This window comes from Tyto alba, unplaced genomic scaffold (assembly GCF_018691265.1).
Source record: "Tyto alba isolate M040663 unplaced genomic scaffold, T.alba_DEE_v4.0 Super-Scaffold_42, whole genome shotgun sequence".
Classification (NCBI taxonomy): domain Eukaryota; kingdom Metazoa; phylum Chordata; class Aves; order Strigiformes; family Tytonidae; genus Tyto; species Tyto alba.
The window spans coordinates 29404315-29422893 of NW_024881318.1; the positions used below are offsets into that span (position 1 = coordinate 29404315).

The 18579-nt window shown below is 34.1% G+C and overlaps 1 protein-coding gene across 4 annotated transcripts in view; it reads left to right on the forward strand.

Annotated features, from left to right (window-relative positions):
* AP3B1 (adaptor related protein complex 3 subunit beta 1) overlaps nucleotides 1–18579 on the forward strand; it is a 160730-nt gene that overhangs the window by 103832 nt on the left and 38319 nt on the right. For all 4 annotated transcript variants that reach the window (XM_042804700.1, XM_042804698.1, XM_033009138.2 and 1 more), the window contains 2 exons: nucleotides 3308–3380; nucleotides 4236–4342. In XM_042804700.1, the coding sequence (XP_042660634.1) occupies nucleotides 3308–3380; nucleotides 4236–4342 (180 nt within the window). The remainder of the gene's footprint in view (nucleotides 1–3307; nucleotides 3381–4235; nucleotides 4343–18579) is intronic.

Sequence of the window (18579 nt, forward strand, 5' to 3'; positions counted from 1 at the left end):
TTAAAAAATAATCATGTTTGCAATAGGCAAAACCAATGTAAATAAATTTCTTTGCTGTTTTGTACAGAATAGCACACAATTAATACATATACACTGATATAGAAATATACATATAAATATGAAAATACCTGTGTGTTTATGGATATATATATATATATATATAGCATGCATACACACACGTATAAGTAACTGAGTATTTACTTAAACTTGACACACTTGACTGAAGTAGAAAAGATGTGATCATACTTTAACATTAGCTTTGTCTTGATTTAGTTAGCTTCTGATTTTACATTTCCCAGATGGTAGAGTTGGTTTTGTTTGGTTTTTTTTTTTTTTGCTTGTTTGTTTTTTTGGGTTTGTTTTATTTTTTTTAGAGTAAATGGATGTACTTAAGTACAGTATTCTGATAAAGTGTGCGGTAGAATTTTTTCTCACCATACATTACCTTGATGTAATGATTCTGTACTTGTGTCTTAGGACCATTTTATTTTATTTTGAAGTGTAAGAAATAAATTCTCATGAAGGACTTTTTCCCCATTTTTAAAGATGAATTACATAGTAGATTCAAAGTAATGTCAGTACAGAAATGCATTTTATAAGATAAAATTACATACTGAGCTTTGTGATATGTACTTAGTAACTACTTCAGAATCGCAAAATAAGTAAAGAAGAAGCAGGCTGAAACTCTTGATGTTATTTGTGACATAGGATGTTCTATCTTAATTGCCTTCAGTAAACAGATTAACAGTAAGAGCATTTCTTGGCTCTGACTCCTAATTTTTTTAAATATCTTGACCTAGGAATGCTGCCATTGGCAGAATTGAAGCATATTCAAAATTCTCATCCTTGTGCTATAGCCTCTCATGTGGGCGAGCCATTTTTTATAGTCTTTAATTGGCTGCATAATAAAAGGGAATGGAGAAATTCCATCTCTACTGGAATAATTAGCAAATACAGAACTCTAGTTAAAAATAACTTTTGAACCTTAATCATAGTTGAAGATAGAACTGTATCTTACAGATAAGTGGGAGTAGGGAGTGAAAGAGTATGGAAATTGAGTTTTGGGGTTTTTTAAATATATTTGCATTTTGTTTAACTATGTTCTCTTTTAGTATGTTCCAGTGTCTGAAGAGTTTCTAGTTTAGGAAAAAAGTCATGATACATAGTTTATAGTAAAAGTGCTGCAGATAACAGCTGGTCCCCTGATTCAGGGCTAAATATTGACCAAATAGTGCTGTAAAAAGACTTGGAATTCATTAAAAGAATTGTCATGAAATTGTTTCTCTCACACTTCATAAGCATGAGTAATTCAAGTGGAACCTGTAGCTTATGAAGTATGCTATTTGTTCTTATTTTACAGATTTTTTTTTTTTTAATAGCCAAAAGAAGCTTAATAACTTGCAAATAATCACACTGGAACAGAAAAATGAAGTCTGGTAGTTGTGGCCAGAACTGAACTCAAGAGAGCGTGTTCTGCAGCAGAATCCCTCACTAATTCTGGACAAGGCATATAAGGAATGGAATAATATTAGCCCCATTTTAAAGAAAGTTTGTAGTATTTCCTTTGTCCAGAGGAGTTTTGTGTTTCAGATAAATCAGCAGTAGTGGAACGCTCAAATACCATAGTGGTAAGGGTCGTTGAAGTATTTTGATTTTAAAATAATTTTTAAAATAGTGGCTTCCATTATTCTCTGTCCACAAGATTCTTCTACTCCCAGAATATCTAAAGCACATCTGTAATGAGCACATAAGTAACTACTGTATATATGAGCTCTGGGTTTATTGGAAAAGAATGACAAGCAATGTCATTTTGGCTTAGGTAAAGCCTGACAGTCATTAACATCAGTGGCTTCAAATAGCGAGAGCATCAGCTAGTTTCTTCCATGTTCTTTGGAGGGAACTGTGGAATTTCTCACAAAATTGGAAAAAAAGTAGTCAGCTTTATTGTTAATTTGCAACTGACCATGAGGTTGAGAAACGACTAGAAGAAAGGGAATGCAGCTTTAGAAGAGAGGAGTCATTTAGTCAAAGTGATTCTAGATGCTGAGTTTCTGAATGGGCTCCAAGCTCATGTAGGAATTGGTATCCTGAATGCCTGAAGAGACTGTGAAAACTTGCAAGAAATGCTCAAGAAATGGAGGCCGCAATGGTCATAGGGAGTTTTACTCACTTATTAGAAAAGGTAGAAGAATAATATATTTATATGCATTTGGCTATCACATGCTGTTGAAGAGGAAACTGCTAAATTAAAAGGTTCGCAGAAGTGTGACTCCTGGAAGGACTAAATTTAATTTACTTGCAATACTTTGGGTAATGATCAATGCCTTAAAGTCTAAAGGCAGTTGACGTTCTCTGAAAGAATGAAAGCTTTCTTTCTGGTGAGTGAGCCAAAGAGAGCAAAGGCAGAGGAGTTCTCCAGCTGATCCAGACAAAGGATGCTTAAGAGTGGATAGGAATAGCATGATGACAGACTGTCTGATGAGCATCCAGTGGGTAACATGTCTAGGTTTTGTCTACATCCAAAGATAAATCCTTTTTACTAAACCACCCTCTTGGGAGTCCATATTAAGCTGTGACATACTAAATTCTATCCTGAATCATCACTGTCTAGGCATGTTCTGTAGATACGACTGGCACTCACTCTCATTAGATTTGTTTAGAACTTTTTATTTAGCTGTACTGAAACAAATTTTGTTGTAATATATTTTGTTTGCCAACTCACCGAGATTACTTATTTACTAGTCTACTCTTTACATAAAGTGCTGCTAGTCCTTACTACTAGAACTCAACTTAAAGCTTAAAATTGAAACATCTTTTGTGACAAAAATCAACTTTTTGTTACTTGTCCATCAATTAAGTAAAGTTCCAGTACATGATTGGGATTCCATACTCCTAGATAAGTGCAAATAACGCTACTTTCTTATTGAATGGATTTTGTCCTGGTTTTCATATGGAAACAGAAATGTTAGCACTAAGTCTCTTGTCAAAAAAAATGCTTCTATCTCTATTTTATTGGTCTCAACAGAAATGTCTGTCTGATCTGCCACCAAAATTTTCTTTGAGTAACAACTATTATTAAGAATAAACTAAAGCATGGGCGTCAGAGGAATAAATGTAACTCACATGTGGAGTTTAGGTTTAGTTTACCTATACAAAGAAGTCTTTCTCCCTAGATGAATTCTCTGAATGCCAAGTTCTGAAAATGGATATATTTTTCTTCTACAGCAGAGAAAATACACTTCTTTATAAAAGTACTAAACATTTTTTCTGATATGGTAAAAGATGAAATATTCATCTATTTTGACAGAAAGAAGAAAAATTGGTACAAGATAAAAAAGCTCCAAATAAACAAGACGTGTTTCTCTTAGATTTAGATGATTGTAAGTATCTTGATTAAGTCCTCATTTTTCCCATGGCATAAATTCAATTCAGTTAATTCAATGAATTTTAAATGTCTGAAACATTGATTTTGTTCATTTATCGTACCAGCTTCCTGACAAAAAGAAAAAGTTGCTTAGACTATCAACTTACTTTTAAGCATATTACAGTATGTGATTTTGTTTGTTTTATAACTGAGAAATAGTTTAAAAATGTAGAATATATATTGGTATGTGAAACATTTATTCTGAAAATGTTTGTATGTCTGGACTTGTTTTCTGTTAAAGCAGGCTTATTTTCTGAGGTGCCAATGTGTGTTAGTTGTACATCTGTGCAACCTATGAACCAATTGTGGTACTATAATTAGATACTGAAAATCATGATTTTGAAGAACAGATTAAAATGTAATCTTGGAAGAATAGGGTAGAGCTGGCACTGGTTGTGGTCTATGCTTTGTAATGCCATTCTTCAAGTTTACTTCTATAGGTGCAACACACGTTGCAATTGCATTAATGTGTACTTTGCACATAACTTGTCATTGAAGGTATGCTGCATAATATGGATCGGTCTGAAGGATAAAATAGAGGAAAAAATGGGAAAGGAGGACTAAATATTCCTAATGTAAATAATGTGGTTTATACATATATCAGTTTTATTTATATTTTCAGTTTATTTTGAGCATTGGGGCCATACATCTGAAAAAATAATCTTCTGCTATTAAGAAACATATCTACAAGGATAAAATAATTAGATCAAGATGCAAAACATTTTTACACTTAGTGAAGACAGCTTATTGTCCTTCCTAGTATTTTAATTGTTTTTTTTTTTTTTTAAATAAATTGCCTTTTTACTTCTAGTCTGTCCTGTGACAACTCCTGTGGCAGTTCCTACAGCAACTGTTTTATCCCAAAGTTTAACAGCAGACCTAGAGGGATTAAGCCTGTCGAGTTCATCAGTCATTGATGTAAGTAGCCTTTAAAAAGGGGGTGTGGGGGGTATCATAATTTAAGCATTTCACATGTTTTTGAGGCAGTCATTAAAGTGATTTTTTTTTTTAAAAATACTTTCACCTATAAAGGTCTTGTATGAAATTCTGGTTTACATTCAAGTCTGGCAGCTTTTTTTGATGTGTAATAATTACATTCTGAAACGTGGAGAAAAGTATGAATATTGCATGTCTTGAGAAGGGTGCCTTCAAGGATTTTTAATCTTCTCTTTCAATCTGTTTTTTTCTCTGCCTTGTGGAAACTTTAATTCACAAATTATCCAAATTATACAAATCTTTCAGATCATATAGTTGCTACACTACCAAAAATAAACTACAAGAAAATCACATGCCTGTTAATCCTCATCATGTTTGTTTTTACCATACATGGTTCCAATTATGACATTTTGCTACTTGGAAGTAATTTTTCATGGGTGTACAAAGCATAGCCCCTTGGTGCAAATAAAAAGGATATAGATTTACAATCAGTGGTGTATCAGTATGTGTCATGATTCATTCTGTTTGTGCTTTCTGCTTTGTAGCACTTTCCATTAGGGAATCTCAAAACTATAGATATAATTAAGGTTAGCAAAGTCATGGAGGTAGAGGACATTCAGGTGTTGGGGTAAAAGATAGTAGTTTGTGTTGTTCTTCTTTGGTTGATTGTTGTTCTTTTTCTAGTCTTTTTGTGTGTCCAATTTAAATTTGCAATTTAATAAGGAATTACAGAAGTATGATATAGGATACTTATCTTTGTGAAAGTGGATGGGAGTGACCAGAAAAAGTATCAGATGCACAGGCATTTTTTAGCATAGCCTTGGTTTTAGTGAGACTGGTATATACAACCTACACTGCAACCTTAATAATTGCTGGTAAAGTACTCTGTGTTGACTTTGGGAGCAATACGTTTGCAAAATCAAATACTTCTCACATAAAGGCACTGCATGAATGATTTGACTCAAGAAATAAAAGATCTTAGCTGATGATTCAGTTTCATGTTTACAGGCTTTAAAATTTGGTGTTGAAAAAGTAGACTTCCAGATAATGTGTTGGATATTAGCTGGATATATAAGAAAATTGTAATGCCATTTAAATTCCATGCAGAGGAGTAACAATCTGTGTAACTTTACCAGATGCATAGTCATTCACATGTCACAATCTGAAAATGCCAGAAACTCCCTTCCTTGTTGTTTTGCAGTGCAGTCAGTATGCAGTGTTTGGTGGCAAGCCTGAGTTTAACTACAACTGTGTTGTTATTCCTATGATCACAATCCCACAATTGCTTCTTTGCTATCCTTTATGGCTTTGACAGCTCAAAACACAGTCAATCATCTGTTTCCTCGGTCTGGATTATTTTAAGCATGACTATGGTGTCTTTGCTTTACTTCACAGTTACCGTCTTTGAGGGTGAGTTAAAGATAGCGATCAGTAATGTAAGAAGCTTTACACCCCTGTTGCGAATGTCTTTAGTCCTTTCATCATCTACAGTACATGAACACATGTTCCGCTCCCACATTCATGCATGCTTTCCTCATGATTGCCACAATTCGTTTGCTAAATTGCTTCTTCAGAAGGTGGCTGCAGTGAAGTAGAGGAATTAGAGCTAGAAGGTGTCAGGTAAACAATGGAAGAAGTTCTGCATGAAAAGGGTTGATTCCAGAAAGTGCCTCCTTCTTCCTATTGCTGTGTTCCTGGTAAAACATGTAACCAGCAAAGAAGCTGGAACATTTCCTCCTACTCCCTGTACTGGAAACAGCCCAAATCACATAAGAACTAATTGTTACTGCCTGGATAGTGATTACATGTTTTGGGCTGTACTCTGTTTTCAGAGATAAGCTCAACTCTTATTGCCGTTGATAATGATTGCAAATGTACATGAAGTCTTTTGCTGAGTTTTGTGTACCAGGAAGCAACAAAAATTAAATGTTGTTTAAAAACTGTTCTTCCAAATTATATCCATATATAGTAAAAAGGCTTGTGTGCAGGTAGTTAAATAACTTGTCAGATGTTGTTCAGCACCATCAGGTAATTTTCTAAAAATTAAAACACAAAATTAGCTTTTAAGACTTTATGTGGGAATGTCCCTCTTAAAATAGTATTTTGAGTTTGATCTGTGATGACTAATTCTAAAAATAAGGATCATAGTTGTCATACTTCAGAAAACTTTTTCCTCCTTCAATGGGAGAGAAAATTAATTTAACTGTAGGGCACATGCCAAACTAACAGCGAGAAATTAATTTATTACTAGGCAATAGAGACCATGGAGTAAAAATAGCTAAGTACAGTATATGACCCTAATATCAAAGAAATGTAGCAGCCACTTATCTTGGAATGTGTCAGGCAGTCTATTATTCAAATCATTCAGCACTGTAATTGGATACAGCTTTTAGAAAACTTAGAACTCCAGATTCATAGCTGCTGAACATTATAGAAAGCATAAATACAAAAATAGTTTTACAGTAATGGTATGGTTCTCTTTAAACATACAAAACCAAAATATCCCTGAATAGAAACTACAGTACATAACCCAGTGCTTTGTCCCGCAGCTCATTTGTTTTTGTGGTTCATGTTTACATATAGCACATTTCCTCTTCATATAAACGCACACATGCATATTATAGTTTGTTCCAGGAAAAACAAAATTCTGTGGTAATTTATGGATAACTTGCTTCCAGGTGAATGCAAAACATAGTAAATCCTTGTGCATACTTCTGCCCTGGTGCATGTAGTCCATCTTTGTGGCTCAACCAAACCAGGTAACTGAGGTCACCAGGGGCTACTGTGGGGCTTTTCGGGGTGTGGATGCAAGAGAAGGCAGACTTAAGTGCATGGGGAAACTGTGTTTGAAATCAATTCAGTTTTAGATAGATACTTTTGCAGTCTTAATGTGGTGCCAATGAAAAATAGGTGAGAGAAAGCTGCAAACTGTCAATGTAAATGGTTGTCTGAAAACAGTGGAAATGTATGTTGTCCTCTAATGAGAGGTTATAAAGTGAGAGAAGAGAATGTTGAAAGCAAAATTTTCAGATGACATAAGGACAGAGAGGGTTATAACCTGATGCAGGAAATAATATTTTAAACAGGAATGGTGAGAGGAGGAAGAGGAGGACTTATGGTGACCATAAGCTAAGCTACTTTTTCTTTTCTCATTAGGATTTTAGATGGTAGCGATGTACAAGCAACTGCTCTCCTATATGACTAGAGCCCCGAGTATGCTGCATATGATAATTAACTGGTAAAAATGACACATAGTGTTAAAAATTAAATTAGTGAGAAGGAAATACTGCTTTGGAAGCAAGAAATGATTCAGAACAGTGATAGTGTAAGGGAGAACTGATAGCTGGATATGAACTCAGATGGTAGCAGCAGTTGGATGGGGTAAAAAGTGTGTGGAAGTATGGGCTGAGTTGAGTATGATTTGAAGGGAGAAGATTGTTTCCCCTGCCCCAAATAAAAGATAATTTGGGGAAAAGGTCAATAAGAGAAGTTCATGATAAAGGCATGTAGCAATAGAGGGGAAAACTCTTGTTGTAGGGAGGAGGTTCTTAAAAAATTATTTGATGAAACAGTTTAGTGTTGCCATTAATTGTTGTGCAAATGGAAGTGTGGTATAATTGTGGAGGTGGTGCCACTTTACTTACTAAGGTTTTATTTGACATGTTCAGCATGTTCTCTTGATAGTAGTTATTATCAGTGATACATTTTATTGTTTCCTACTACTTGGAGTTCCACAGAAACTGTTTAGAAAGGGAGAAGTAAATCATGTTGTTTCTGTCTCATGTCTTCTACAGAACTTTTGACTGAGATCCACTTTGAGAACTTCTTTAGAGTGGTGATGCATAAAGCAGAAATAATAGCTTTTGACAAAAGTCAAGGTCGAGCTGCAGACCTGTCAAGCCAGGTGATAAATACATTTAATTTCAAATTGAGCACACTTACAGAATTCCTTGAGAAATAGTAAACATGAACTCCCTCAATATTCAACTAGAGATATTTTCAGAATAGAACACCATAAACAGTATTTTAATTTCTAAGATCTTGAGGTAGTCTTTACAGAGGAAAACTTCCATATCATTTAGGTTGCTTTGTCCATTTAGGCTGTTTCTAGTTCAACTATAGCAGGTGTTAAGACTGACTCTGAAGTATATTCTTTTCCTGTATAAATGTTCTCTCCTTAGAAGTACCAAGAGCACAAGGATTCCAATAATGGGTTATATTATATCACTAGTCTGGTATGCAGCTTGCAGGAAACGTTAGCATGAGGTTCTTAAGAATTTGCAAAATCCTACAGTAGAGAAATGAATAGAAGTTCTTCCAAATAATTATTGATGTACACTCAGCTTCATGAGTTTTATTTTTTCAGAGCTTTGTTAGCAGTAATTATTCTATAACTAGATACAATTCTCATTCATATAAGCTGTGGTCTGAATTCTTAACTCAGTATTGGCTGTAACAGAAGAAACATTAACTTGTGAATGTCATGAAAGTGATGTAGTGCAATCACTTGTGATAGCAGCAAACTGCATGTGATGATTCAACTAGATTTTTGGTACTCTTATGCCATGTGTTCTCAGAAAGATTTTGTTCAACTACCATTGGTTTTCTAAATAAATAATTTTATATTTCTGTAAATATATCTAATCCCTCTTTGGATGTTTCTAAAATTTTTTTTACTCAGACTATCAGATGTTTTTGTGGTTTTGTGTTATCTTAACACAGGCTTATGGTATCCTTGATACAATGTTATAATTTTTTTTATAGTTTACCATTTTCCCTCTTGTTTCTCATCTTCCTGTAAGAAATGTCTTATCCTTTTGGTGTCTCATCACAGGAGAGCTTTTTCTTATGCATTAAATGTTTTCATTATACTTATTCTGAAGCCCACCTTTTTATTTAAAGATTGAAATTGGGAAGGTTTGTTGTGGGGAGGTGAAGGGAGAAGTATGCCACAAAATAATCTACAAGTATTTTATCTTTGTGTGTGCTTATAAATAGTTTGCATTGTTGACCACACTTGCACATTGAGTGGAGATGTTTTTAGAGTTCTGTGTAGTTTTATCTCCAGCTCTGCTTCTTAAGATGGTGCTTTTTCCATCTGGAATAAAGTATATGTGTTGTCTCTACTTTTCCCTGCTTTGTGCTCTACAATGTTTGTAGCAGCATAATGCTTAGTTGAAGCTGCTTTTTACAAATATCGTGTTAGTAAAGTGCCTGGGAAAGTTTGTACCTATGAAGCAAGTGAAAAGGTGTAGTCTTATATTTAAGAATTAAAAATCAACTCTTTCTTAGTGCCACCCAAAATACGGCTATGCAGCTGATTAGGTGTGACTGATGCTTATGAGAAGGCGGCGTGGTCCAGTGGATACAGAACTGGGTGTTACATATGGAAAATTAGTTCTATTTTTGGCTTACTACTTGCTGTGTGATCTGGAGGGAGTAAGTTAATCTTTCAGTTTTCCATCTGAAAAATGAGGATAATGGTGCTTACTCACCTTGGGAAAGCTCTTGGAGATCTACAAATGAATGTAGCTGCTCATCAGCAGATATTAACCATTGCCAAGACAGAAGAAGGAATGAAACAAAGACCTCCTGCATACTTGATTGTATTTTTCTGTGTTTGTATGAATTTGTGGTATAAGAGGATGTTCTTAAATTGATAACATGGTATATGTGTTACATCAATATTTGGAAGTTTTAATGTCCTTTCAGAAATTGCTTCCACATACTTTTAAAAACAATAGCTTGAAAAAAAAAAACCTGCCATGACACTATTCTTTAAAGTGTCATTTCACCTTTATTCTTTAAGTAGAAATCCCTTTATTAATATTTGTGATGTTTTTTAGTGTTCAGGCCTTTAAAAATACCTGTGTTATGTTTATTAAATGCATTAATACTTAACAAGCTCTACACTTAACAGTTAAGAACTTTCAACTTCTTTTAAATAAATTAGAGAATTTAATTTGGAAGCTCAAACATGATCTTCCGTCTGAGTCAGAAACAAGTTGCCAATATAAGACACCAGCCCAAATAATAGTATGCCCAGTCTGAGAGGTATTATTATATTATCACTATGTATAATCTCACTGATTTAATTGATTGCTGTGTGTTTTAGTACTAAATATTCTCCAGATTGGGTCTTTAGTGCTTTCATATGTAATGTATACATTATATAAATTACATATATGTTATAAATTCTTTACAGTGTATAATCAGTTATCAACTTGTATATTAATTAAATTGTAATCTGAGTAACCAGGTCTTTGATTAACAGTAATGCTCCTGATCCACTACTATTTTACTGTTTTGTAATCTTGGAGTGAAAAAAGATTAAACCAATATTCAAATATTGAGTTTAAAAATAAAAGTGCTAAAATTGCAAAAGTGAAGTGCAATTACAATATTAAAATCCTATTTATAAAACAGTAAATAAGGGAGGTGATACTGCAAAAACCAAACTCCTTTAGATAAATTACTGTGAGGAGACCCTTGATATTTTTTTGCCTTCCATTAGAAGTCCATACTGTCCTTAAAACTAATCCAACTTTTTTTGAGAATTAAATGCTTTTTAAATTTTAAAGCAATGCTTTTTTTTTTCTTTCCAACATGAAAAATATATATATTATCCTCCTTAAAATAGGACTGCTGTAAACAGAGTTGGTGCTAGATGTTTAAAAACAAGCGTGTGTAATGCATGATGATGATTCCATAAGTTATTCTTTAAATATGTAGTGTGGTAATGTATGTAAAACAGAATGTTTGTATGTGTGTTATGCTATGTAACTCAGACAGAAGAGCGACGTAGCTTAAGCTGTATTTTTATTATTATTATTTTGTCAATAAAACCTAGCTCTTAAAAATTTCAACCACATCTTTCTAAGGTAACATTTACCTCCTCACATCTTTAGCATCTATCAGACATGACATGGGACATATTCATTGACCCTAAAAATTTTCATCAGTCTCATGCACTGGAAGGGGGCAGCCCCAGCTAGACAAGAGGCTCATTTCAATTTTAACGGCTGTAATTAGAGGTTAATTCACTGAGTCAGGATTAACGAGGAAAGTACAAATGATAGGCAAGCAGCTGCCTTTATAATACAGGATTAGAACAATGCAATTACAATAAGAATTAGAAAAAATCAACTTCCTGAAAAGGTTCTGTAATGAATGAACTGCATTTCTCTGTTTTTAATTGTGCTACTTAAACATGAAGACTCTGTGCAGCACAGTTGGTTTATTTTTTGCTGTAATAACACTTGATAAACAGTGTGTCTAACAAGATAGTATGCCAGCTACAATGACAGCAACTGTTATATTGATAAATTTAATATTGTGCTGTACTGAAAATCTTCAGGCTTACTTTTATATTATAGCTATATATGCTAGCCACATAGATGGCTGCTTCAAACTTATTGATTAATTTCTGTTGCTCTTTAGTAGTTGCTTATTTTAGCCGCTTTCTTTAAACAACCTTAAACTTATATTGAATTTTTAGAAAACAGTAACTTAAAAGTTTCCCTTTACATTATCCCCACTTGTTTTATGTTATATTCTTAACATCTGAAAAATAATTTTAGTTTATCAATCAATATATAGCAGATATATTCTGACTTTAAATCCTATTGTAACTATGTGTGTGCTGCAGTTGCATTAATTGGTATAATATAGAAGTTGGTATAATTAGTGCTTTCACACAGTCCCATCTTGTTCAGTATGAGGTACATGGGTAGTACATGTATAAAGGTAAGAATCCACTGCAAGGTGAAGTTCTGATCACCTTTTCTAATGTGTTTCCTTTAAAATTGGTGACTTGCAAATAAACATATCAAATAGGAACAGCTTTGTAATAAAAGGAAGCCAAGTAACATTATAAATCAAAGCATTAGACTACTGTCATTTCTTAACTTTGAAGTAGTGAAAAATTGTGGCACAAAAAATCTTCAAAATTATCTCTAAGCAAATAAGTAGTCTGGAATTTTTCAGACACTACTGTCCTCAGTTGCTAGTTTTAAAGTCCATTCACTTTTCTGTTCTCTTTTCACTTCAAAGATACGACTTATGTACTAATCTGTTTTAAAAATTCTTTGTTTACTGCTTATCTAAAACTTTGGAAGTATATGCAAACATACGTACTTGAATTTTCAAAAGATAGTATTTCACAAAGACAATCAGTTGACTACTCTGAAAACTGAGGCTCCATGAAAGAACTGTGCATTTTTATCAGTTATTTTAGAGTTGTGCAGTAATAGCAGGTGGTTACTGGAATACAGCTGGGCATTGATACTCTAAAAGTAAAAATCCAGCAATATTTTCCTGGAAATTAATATTAATATGGAAATACTTGAAATTTATATGGTTTATGTTATACAAAGCTATAAGCAGGGTACCCTTTGATAATAAATGGTAGTATGGGTTTGCTTTATAAAACTTACATATGTGTTTTATCTAATAGCAGTTGAGGAAGGCTTTACATCTATACTGTAGGTAAAAAGTATATATATTATAACAGTGGTATTTAGATTATTCAGGGTATTGTTTGGCTAAAAAGCTGGGCCAGCATACGTTTCTAACAATATTTTGACATTAAAAGCTCCAAGAAAGCTCTTTTTGGTGAGGGCAGTTGATAACTTTTCATTCATAATTAGCTCATAGAGAACCGAGAGACATTTCAGGGAAATTGAACTGTCAGTGGGTAGAAACAAGCATTTGACCTCATCACATTGAGTGGGGCCCATCATAATTTGTTCATTTGGTGCCCATCAGCCCAGCCTCATCTCTCATACGGCACCTCACTGACCTTCCCTCTCCAATTCCACTCAGTTCAGCTTTAATTATGACTCTGCAGACCCGAAGAAATATTGCAGCTTGCTCTCAAAAACCCTGAACTGCCACTCACCAAAAGATTGGTTTTTAACAGGTAATAAATGCCCAAAGGAAATGGTGCTGTGTCCCAGACAGAGTAAAGCAGGGGTTTTTTATTATTATTATTTTTGAGATTTTCCTGCCTCTCAATTGTTACTTTCCCAGTGAAAATTTTATTTCATACAGAATAGTAGACCAGCTCCAGCACCATAGGAAAGGTTTGGGGTTGGCATTTTTAATCATCTTTTTGAGGCTGAAATAAAGTTTTACTTGATCTGCTAACTCGGAATTGTGTTAAAGTAGCCAGGTACTATTTAAAAACTGAAAATAATAACTAAAAAAAGTGGGGTTTTGTTTTTACATAGTTGTTGCTGAAAAGCTCTGAAACAATCTGAAATGTGAAAACTGATCTTCTCTTACCACCAATGACAAATTTTACTGAAATGGTGATCATAATGTGAACAACTTAACTGTGTGACACCTGCAGAGGAGCTGTGGTTTGCCAGCTTACTGGCGGGCATTATTTAATAGTTTTGCCAAGTAAACTGTTAGAAAGCGTAAGATACGTGGGAAGAAAATACAAATTGTTACTAGTTTTAAATGTGTGCTTCCATCTTTAAAAAATGTTACAATGAATTTCTGGGCAAATAAAAATATTCAAAACTACAGTACTAGAGAATGTATCCTTGTGGTGAATGTTAAACTGTCAGCAGGATTTTCAGGTCATTTGACAAAAAGGATACAGGTGCAGTAGCTAGCAGTGAAGGTGACTGCTAGTTTCATCAATCACTTTGCCTTTCTTTAAGTTGATACATAATGGACCCCTTCAATCAGCTTCCTTGTTCTTTGTCAGTTGTTTAGGAAGAAGAAAAAAGAGGGTGGAAGGGCTGGACTTTAAAGTCAAGGTTATAAAATGAATTGTTACTTATTTACACAGGGTAAGGAGGATAAGTCAGTGTGAGAAGGGTCTCTTCATAAAATGTCGAGTTTGTCAATGGGTGATAATATGCAGTTTGAAGCTTCGTGCAGACCTTGAACAGTGACAGTAGTTGTCAAAGCAGTGATTCCGAACAAGAATTTAAAATTAAGACATTGTTTAGTGACAGAGACACGACATGTGCCAGAAAATGTGCTAATCAGTGTTCACTTTATTTTCAGAGGGTCATGGTAAATGATGATCCTATGACAAAGTTTGTTTAACTGCAAAAACAGAATTATAATAGAAATAGAATGTGAATTTATACAGCACGTAGAAGGCTGTCGATATCATTTTCTTGCATAACATATTAACTATACATAACACTCAGTTCAACTTCATTACAACTGTATACCTAATACATTACTTTTTTTTAGGACGCAACAAGAATTATTATTTTTTAAACCTACCTATGTGATAGCTGTTTAACAAGTTATATTCCATATTTGTTTGTGTAGTACTATATGTGAAACTGATAAAGTATAAAATTTAGTTTCCTGATGTTAAGACTTTTGCATGTCATCTGCAGCACAGCATTGTGAGACTGTGGTAAGTATTCTGAGGACTATACATCAGAGTAGGAAGAAAAATTTTAAGCTCTTAGCTAGAAATTAATGTAAATACAAGTTTTCATATTCTCTGAATTTAAACATTCATGCTTTTGTAGAAGCCTCCTTCCTTCAGCTACATGTACAGATTGTGCACAGGGTTTTTTGTATGACTGATTGTAGATTTGGCATTTTGTGTTTTAGTATTAAGGAATGACACTTAAAAACCATAAAGATCCTTTATTATCTTAAATTAGGTCATTCCATATCTTTATCAGTGTGTTTATTGGCATATTCTGTTAACCCCAAATGAAGAAACAGATTTTTTTATTTCTTCACTCAGAATTTATAAAGAATCTGCTGAAAACTCTGTATTGAAGCTCCCCTTCTTTCTCAGTGGAGGACAGCTTATGGATTTCAATATGCAGTGGTGATAATGTCTCTGAGTTCTTCTAAGTATGTGAATCACTGCTTGTGAATACAGCTAATTATTTCACATATAAGGATGTTATGATTGGCATAAGTTACTTTTGTTCCTCTTTTTTCTTGATTTGTCTGTGCTTAACTGAAGCTTGGATTGCACAAAAAGCAGTACTTCAGAGCAGTACGAAGAGAATCCTAAGATTTCATGGGATGATACGTTGCTGGTCAGGATCAAAATTTGCCCTATAACTTACTTATATACAGTATAACTGTGTATAGCTATGTACAGTTAGCTGTACATATATCTAACCATCCTAAGAGTCTGTAAGCCTTGAAATTAAATCCTTGTTAAATATGGATGAAAGTTGGAGTAAATGCTTTATAACTAACATAATGTCTTCATTTCTGAAACTTTGTTTGTGCTAGTTTTTTAGCTTGGCGTGTTTGAAAAAGTAAATAACCAAGTCATGGTTGGTGCACGTAAGATTCCGTCTTGTCACTGTTACATGAAGGGTCATCATCACATGGAATGAAGCACCTGTTATTCAAATTATAATATTGAGATTTTATCCCAAAATGTTAATAATAGCTTAAAACTTGTTTGAGAAAATAAATATTTTGTCATTGAAAGTACGTTCTTAGGGCTTACCATTCCTGCCATGGACCAGTAGTATGTTGCCACATGACTTGTAGACTAGCAGTACAATATAAGTGAAAGGCAAGGACACTGCAGTTGTTAAAGTAGGGTAACGTGGAATCTTTTAAATTATGTCAACACAGATTTATTTTAATGTACTTTAAAAGTTCTTGCTAACAGTTTCAGGAAGTTGGGATACCCTCCGTTGCCCACCTCCAAACCCGTGTAAAGGTTTTTTAAAAAGTTGGTAAGTGATGTGCCACTGTTTTCTCACATCAGAATCATTTAGAAATTTTTTCAATCCTCTTATGCTATAGACTCTAAGGGAAATTGGAGCAATGGGTGTCTTTTAAAGTCTGTTGAATGATGCTGTGATTAAAACTCATCTCTCTGATGATGCTTAAACAGTTCACTTTAGTGGCAGACTTTCACCTTATTTTTGCACGCCTTTCTCCTAATGACTTGGTGAACAGTGCCTTGACATATTAAGACTAAAAAAAGTCTTTTTAGCATCTTCCTGAATTAGTTTTGGTTGCTGTGCAGTTGATGAAATTTTTCATTTTGAACTTTTATTCACTTGGATTAGGAAATATTTCAATATTTATATGACTAAACACAGTGTCACTTGGTATTTCTAGTCCCTAGCATCAGTGTTCTTGATTTGAAGATGCCAGAGGAATTGGGTAAAAGTTTTTTGTTTGCAGTGTGATGTGCATGTTGTTGCTTACATTACTCTGAGCTGTGTGTGGATGGGATTGAGTGGCATTTCTTCTTAATGAGTGTGAAAAGAAGTGTCCTCGTGGAGGCTGAAAAAGTCATTTGATGCCCTGAATTTTGCTTCCGAGTCCAAAAAAAAGAAGTGTGCTATTGAATTTAAACAAAGAAATTGAAGGTAACTGGTTATAAATAGACTCCTTTGTCTACAGACTACAAACAGATGATTTTTTTCTTTCTTTATAAGGCCTAAAAGTGAAGCTTAAGGAAGACAAAACACAGAAAATCTGTATTTTAGCAATGGTCTCATTTAGGTCAACTGTAATTTTCACAAACTAAGGAATATAGATTTTTTTCAGTTTAAAACTTTGTGTGTAAAGTTAAATAAAAACTTGGGAAAAATTAGCACATAAACATCACTTGTAAGAGATGTGTTCCAGTACATGCAGAGATTCTACATGCACATTGAGGAAGTGCTAATACAAATTTCTATGTGCTTTGGGTTCAGTGCTGATTTCAGATTTTTGTCCTTGCAGTTGGATTACTGTGCCTTTAGTTCATCCTGATAGAAGCCAAAATAGCATTTTGCATTGTTGAACACAAATATAATGGCCAAGATTCAAATACAGTTGTACTAAGCCAACAAAGATATAACTTACGTTTTATCATTCATAAATATCTGTGCTGAATTTCAAATATAGTGTATTAAGGTCTGAGTTCACTGTGGCTTGTAGGTAATACTGTGTATTAAGTGTTTCAATTTACAGGCTTATCCTGACACAAGAGGTCCTTTTCTGGGAGAAAGTCTGAACTAGGTGCTTCTGTTGGAGGCAACCAATATGCAGGAGTTGTTATGGTATAACCCCAACTGTAAAGTTATACGTTGTAGCCAGTAGGGTTCAGTATGTTTTCACTTTAGAGGTCTCTCGAGTACTGGCTGTTTGCCAAAATCAAAATAATATATTAGAACGCGTTTGTAGGAACTTCTTTGTTAGTGTCAATGCCAAAATCTGTATTAATCCCTCTCAGCAGTGCCACTATTTCAAATTCATAATTAGGATGCAAGGTGAGGCTGCCGCCTTGTTCTGTTTTTCTAATTCTTAAACTACCGCAGGTAATCATCAGACTTTCCAGTTAGGTGGTCAGTGGAAGGGTCAAATCACTAAATTGATGTAAATTACTTGTTGGTATATTGGGAGAATACCTTTTTTTTGAAACGTCTAACGACTGTTACAAAAGAGTTTAAATACCATGCTGTTTGATGAAAATCATACTCTTGCTTCAGCCACCAGGCCATCTGCTTCTTGCTTGGTAGAAGCATACGTAGGACAAAATGGTAGTAAATCTTGAGGTTTCTCATGCACAGATATGAATTTCACCATTTGATTTTGTCACTGTTATTTTAGAAGTTGAAACTTGGATTGGGATACAGTTTAAGCACTTAAGTGTAGGAATTTTCTGCAAATGCATTTAAAAGAAAATTTTCCCATAGTATCTGTTTAAGCCCTTTTCATAGTTCACTGGTGATCCCAAAGTTTCCTGTGGGGTAGAATGTTCACTTCTGAATTTATACCAAGGTTTGTGGCCCATAATTATGACACTGAGTTCAACCCTTTTCTTCATGTTTGTATAACAACCCTGACTTAATCATAAAAATATTCCCATTTTGTTGCTACTGAAATTCTTTCTTGTGTGACTTTTTAGGGATTTCACTAATATTTTCATTGGATTATTCATGTGATTCATAACGCTCAGCAGAAGGAAAAGGCGAAGATGCCAAATCTCAGACAAAACCATGTGTTGTAATATAAAGCTTTAAGCTCTGTTATACATGCGAAATGCAATCTGTCTCACTGGCCCCCGGTTACACATAAAATACAAAACAAGTACACGCTCAGTTTTAAAAGAGCTTGATTAATCTGGTATGAGACTAATAGAGTTTTCTGCAGTTCATGAACTCCAGGTTAAGGCCTAATTCTGGTTCCTTTATATCATGTAGTCATTTTTATGCTCTAAGAGCAATACTTTTTATTGATATAGAGTTACTGGAGAGCTG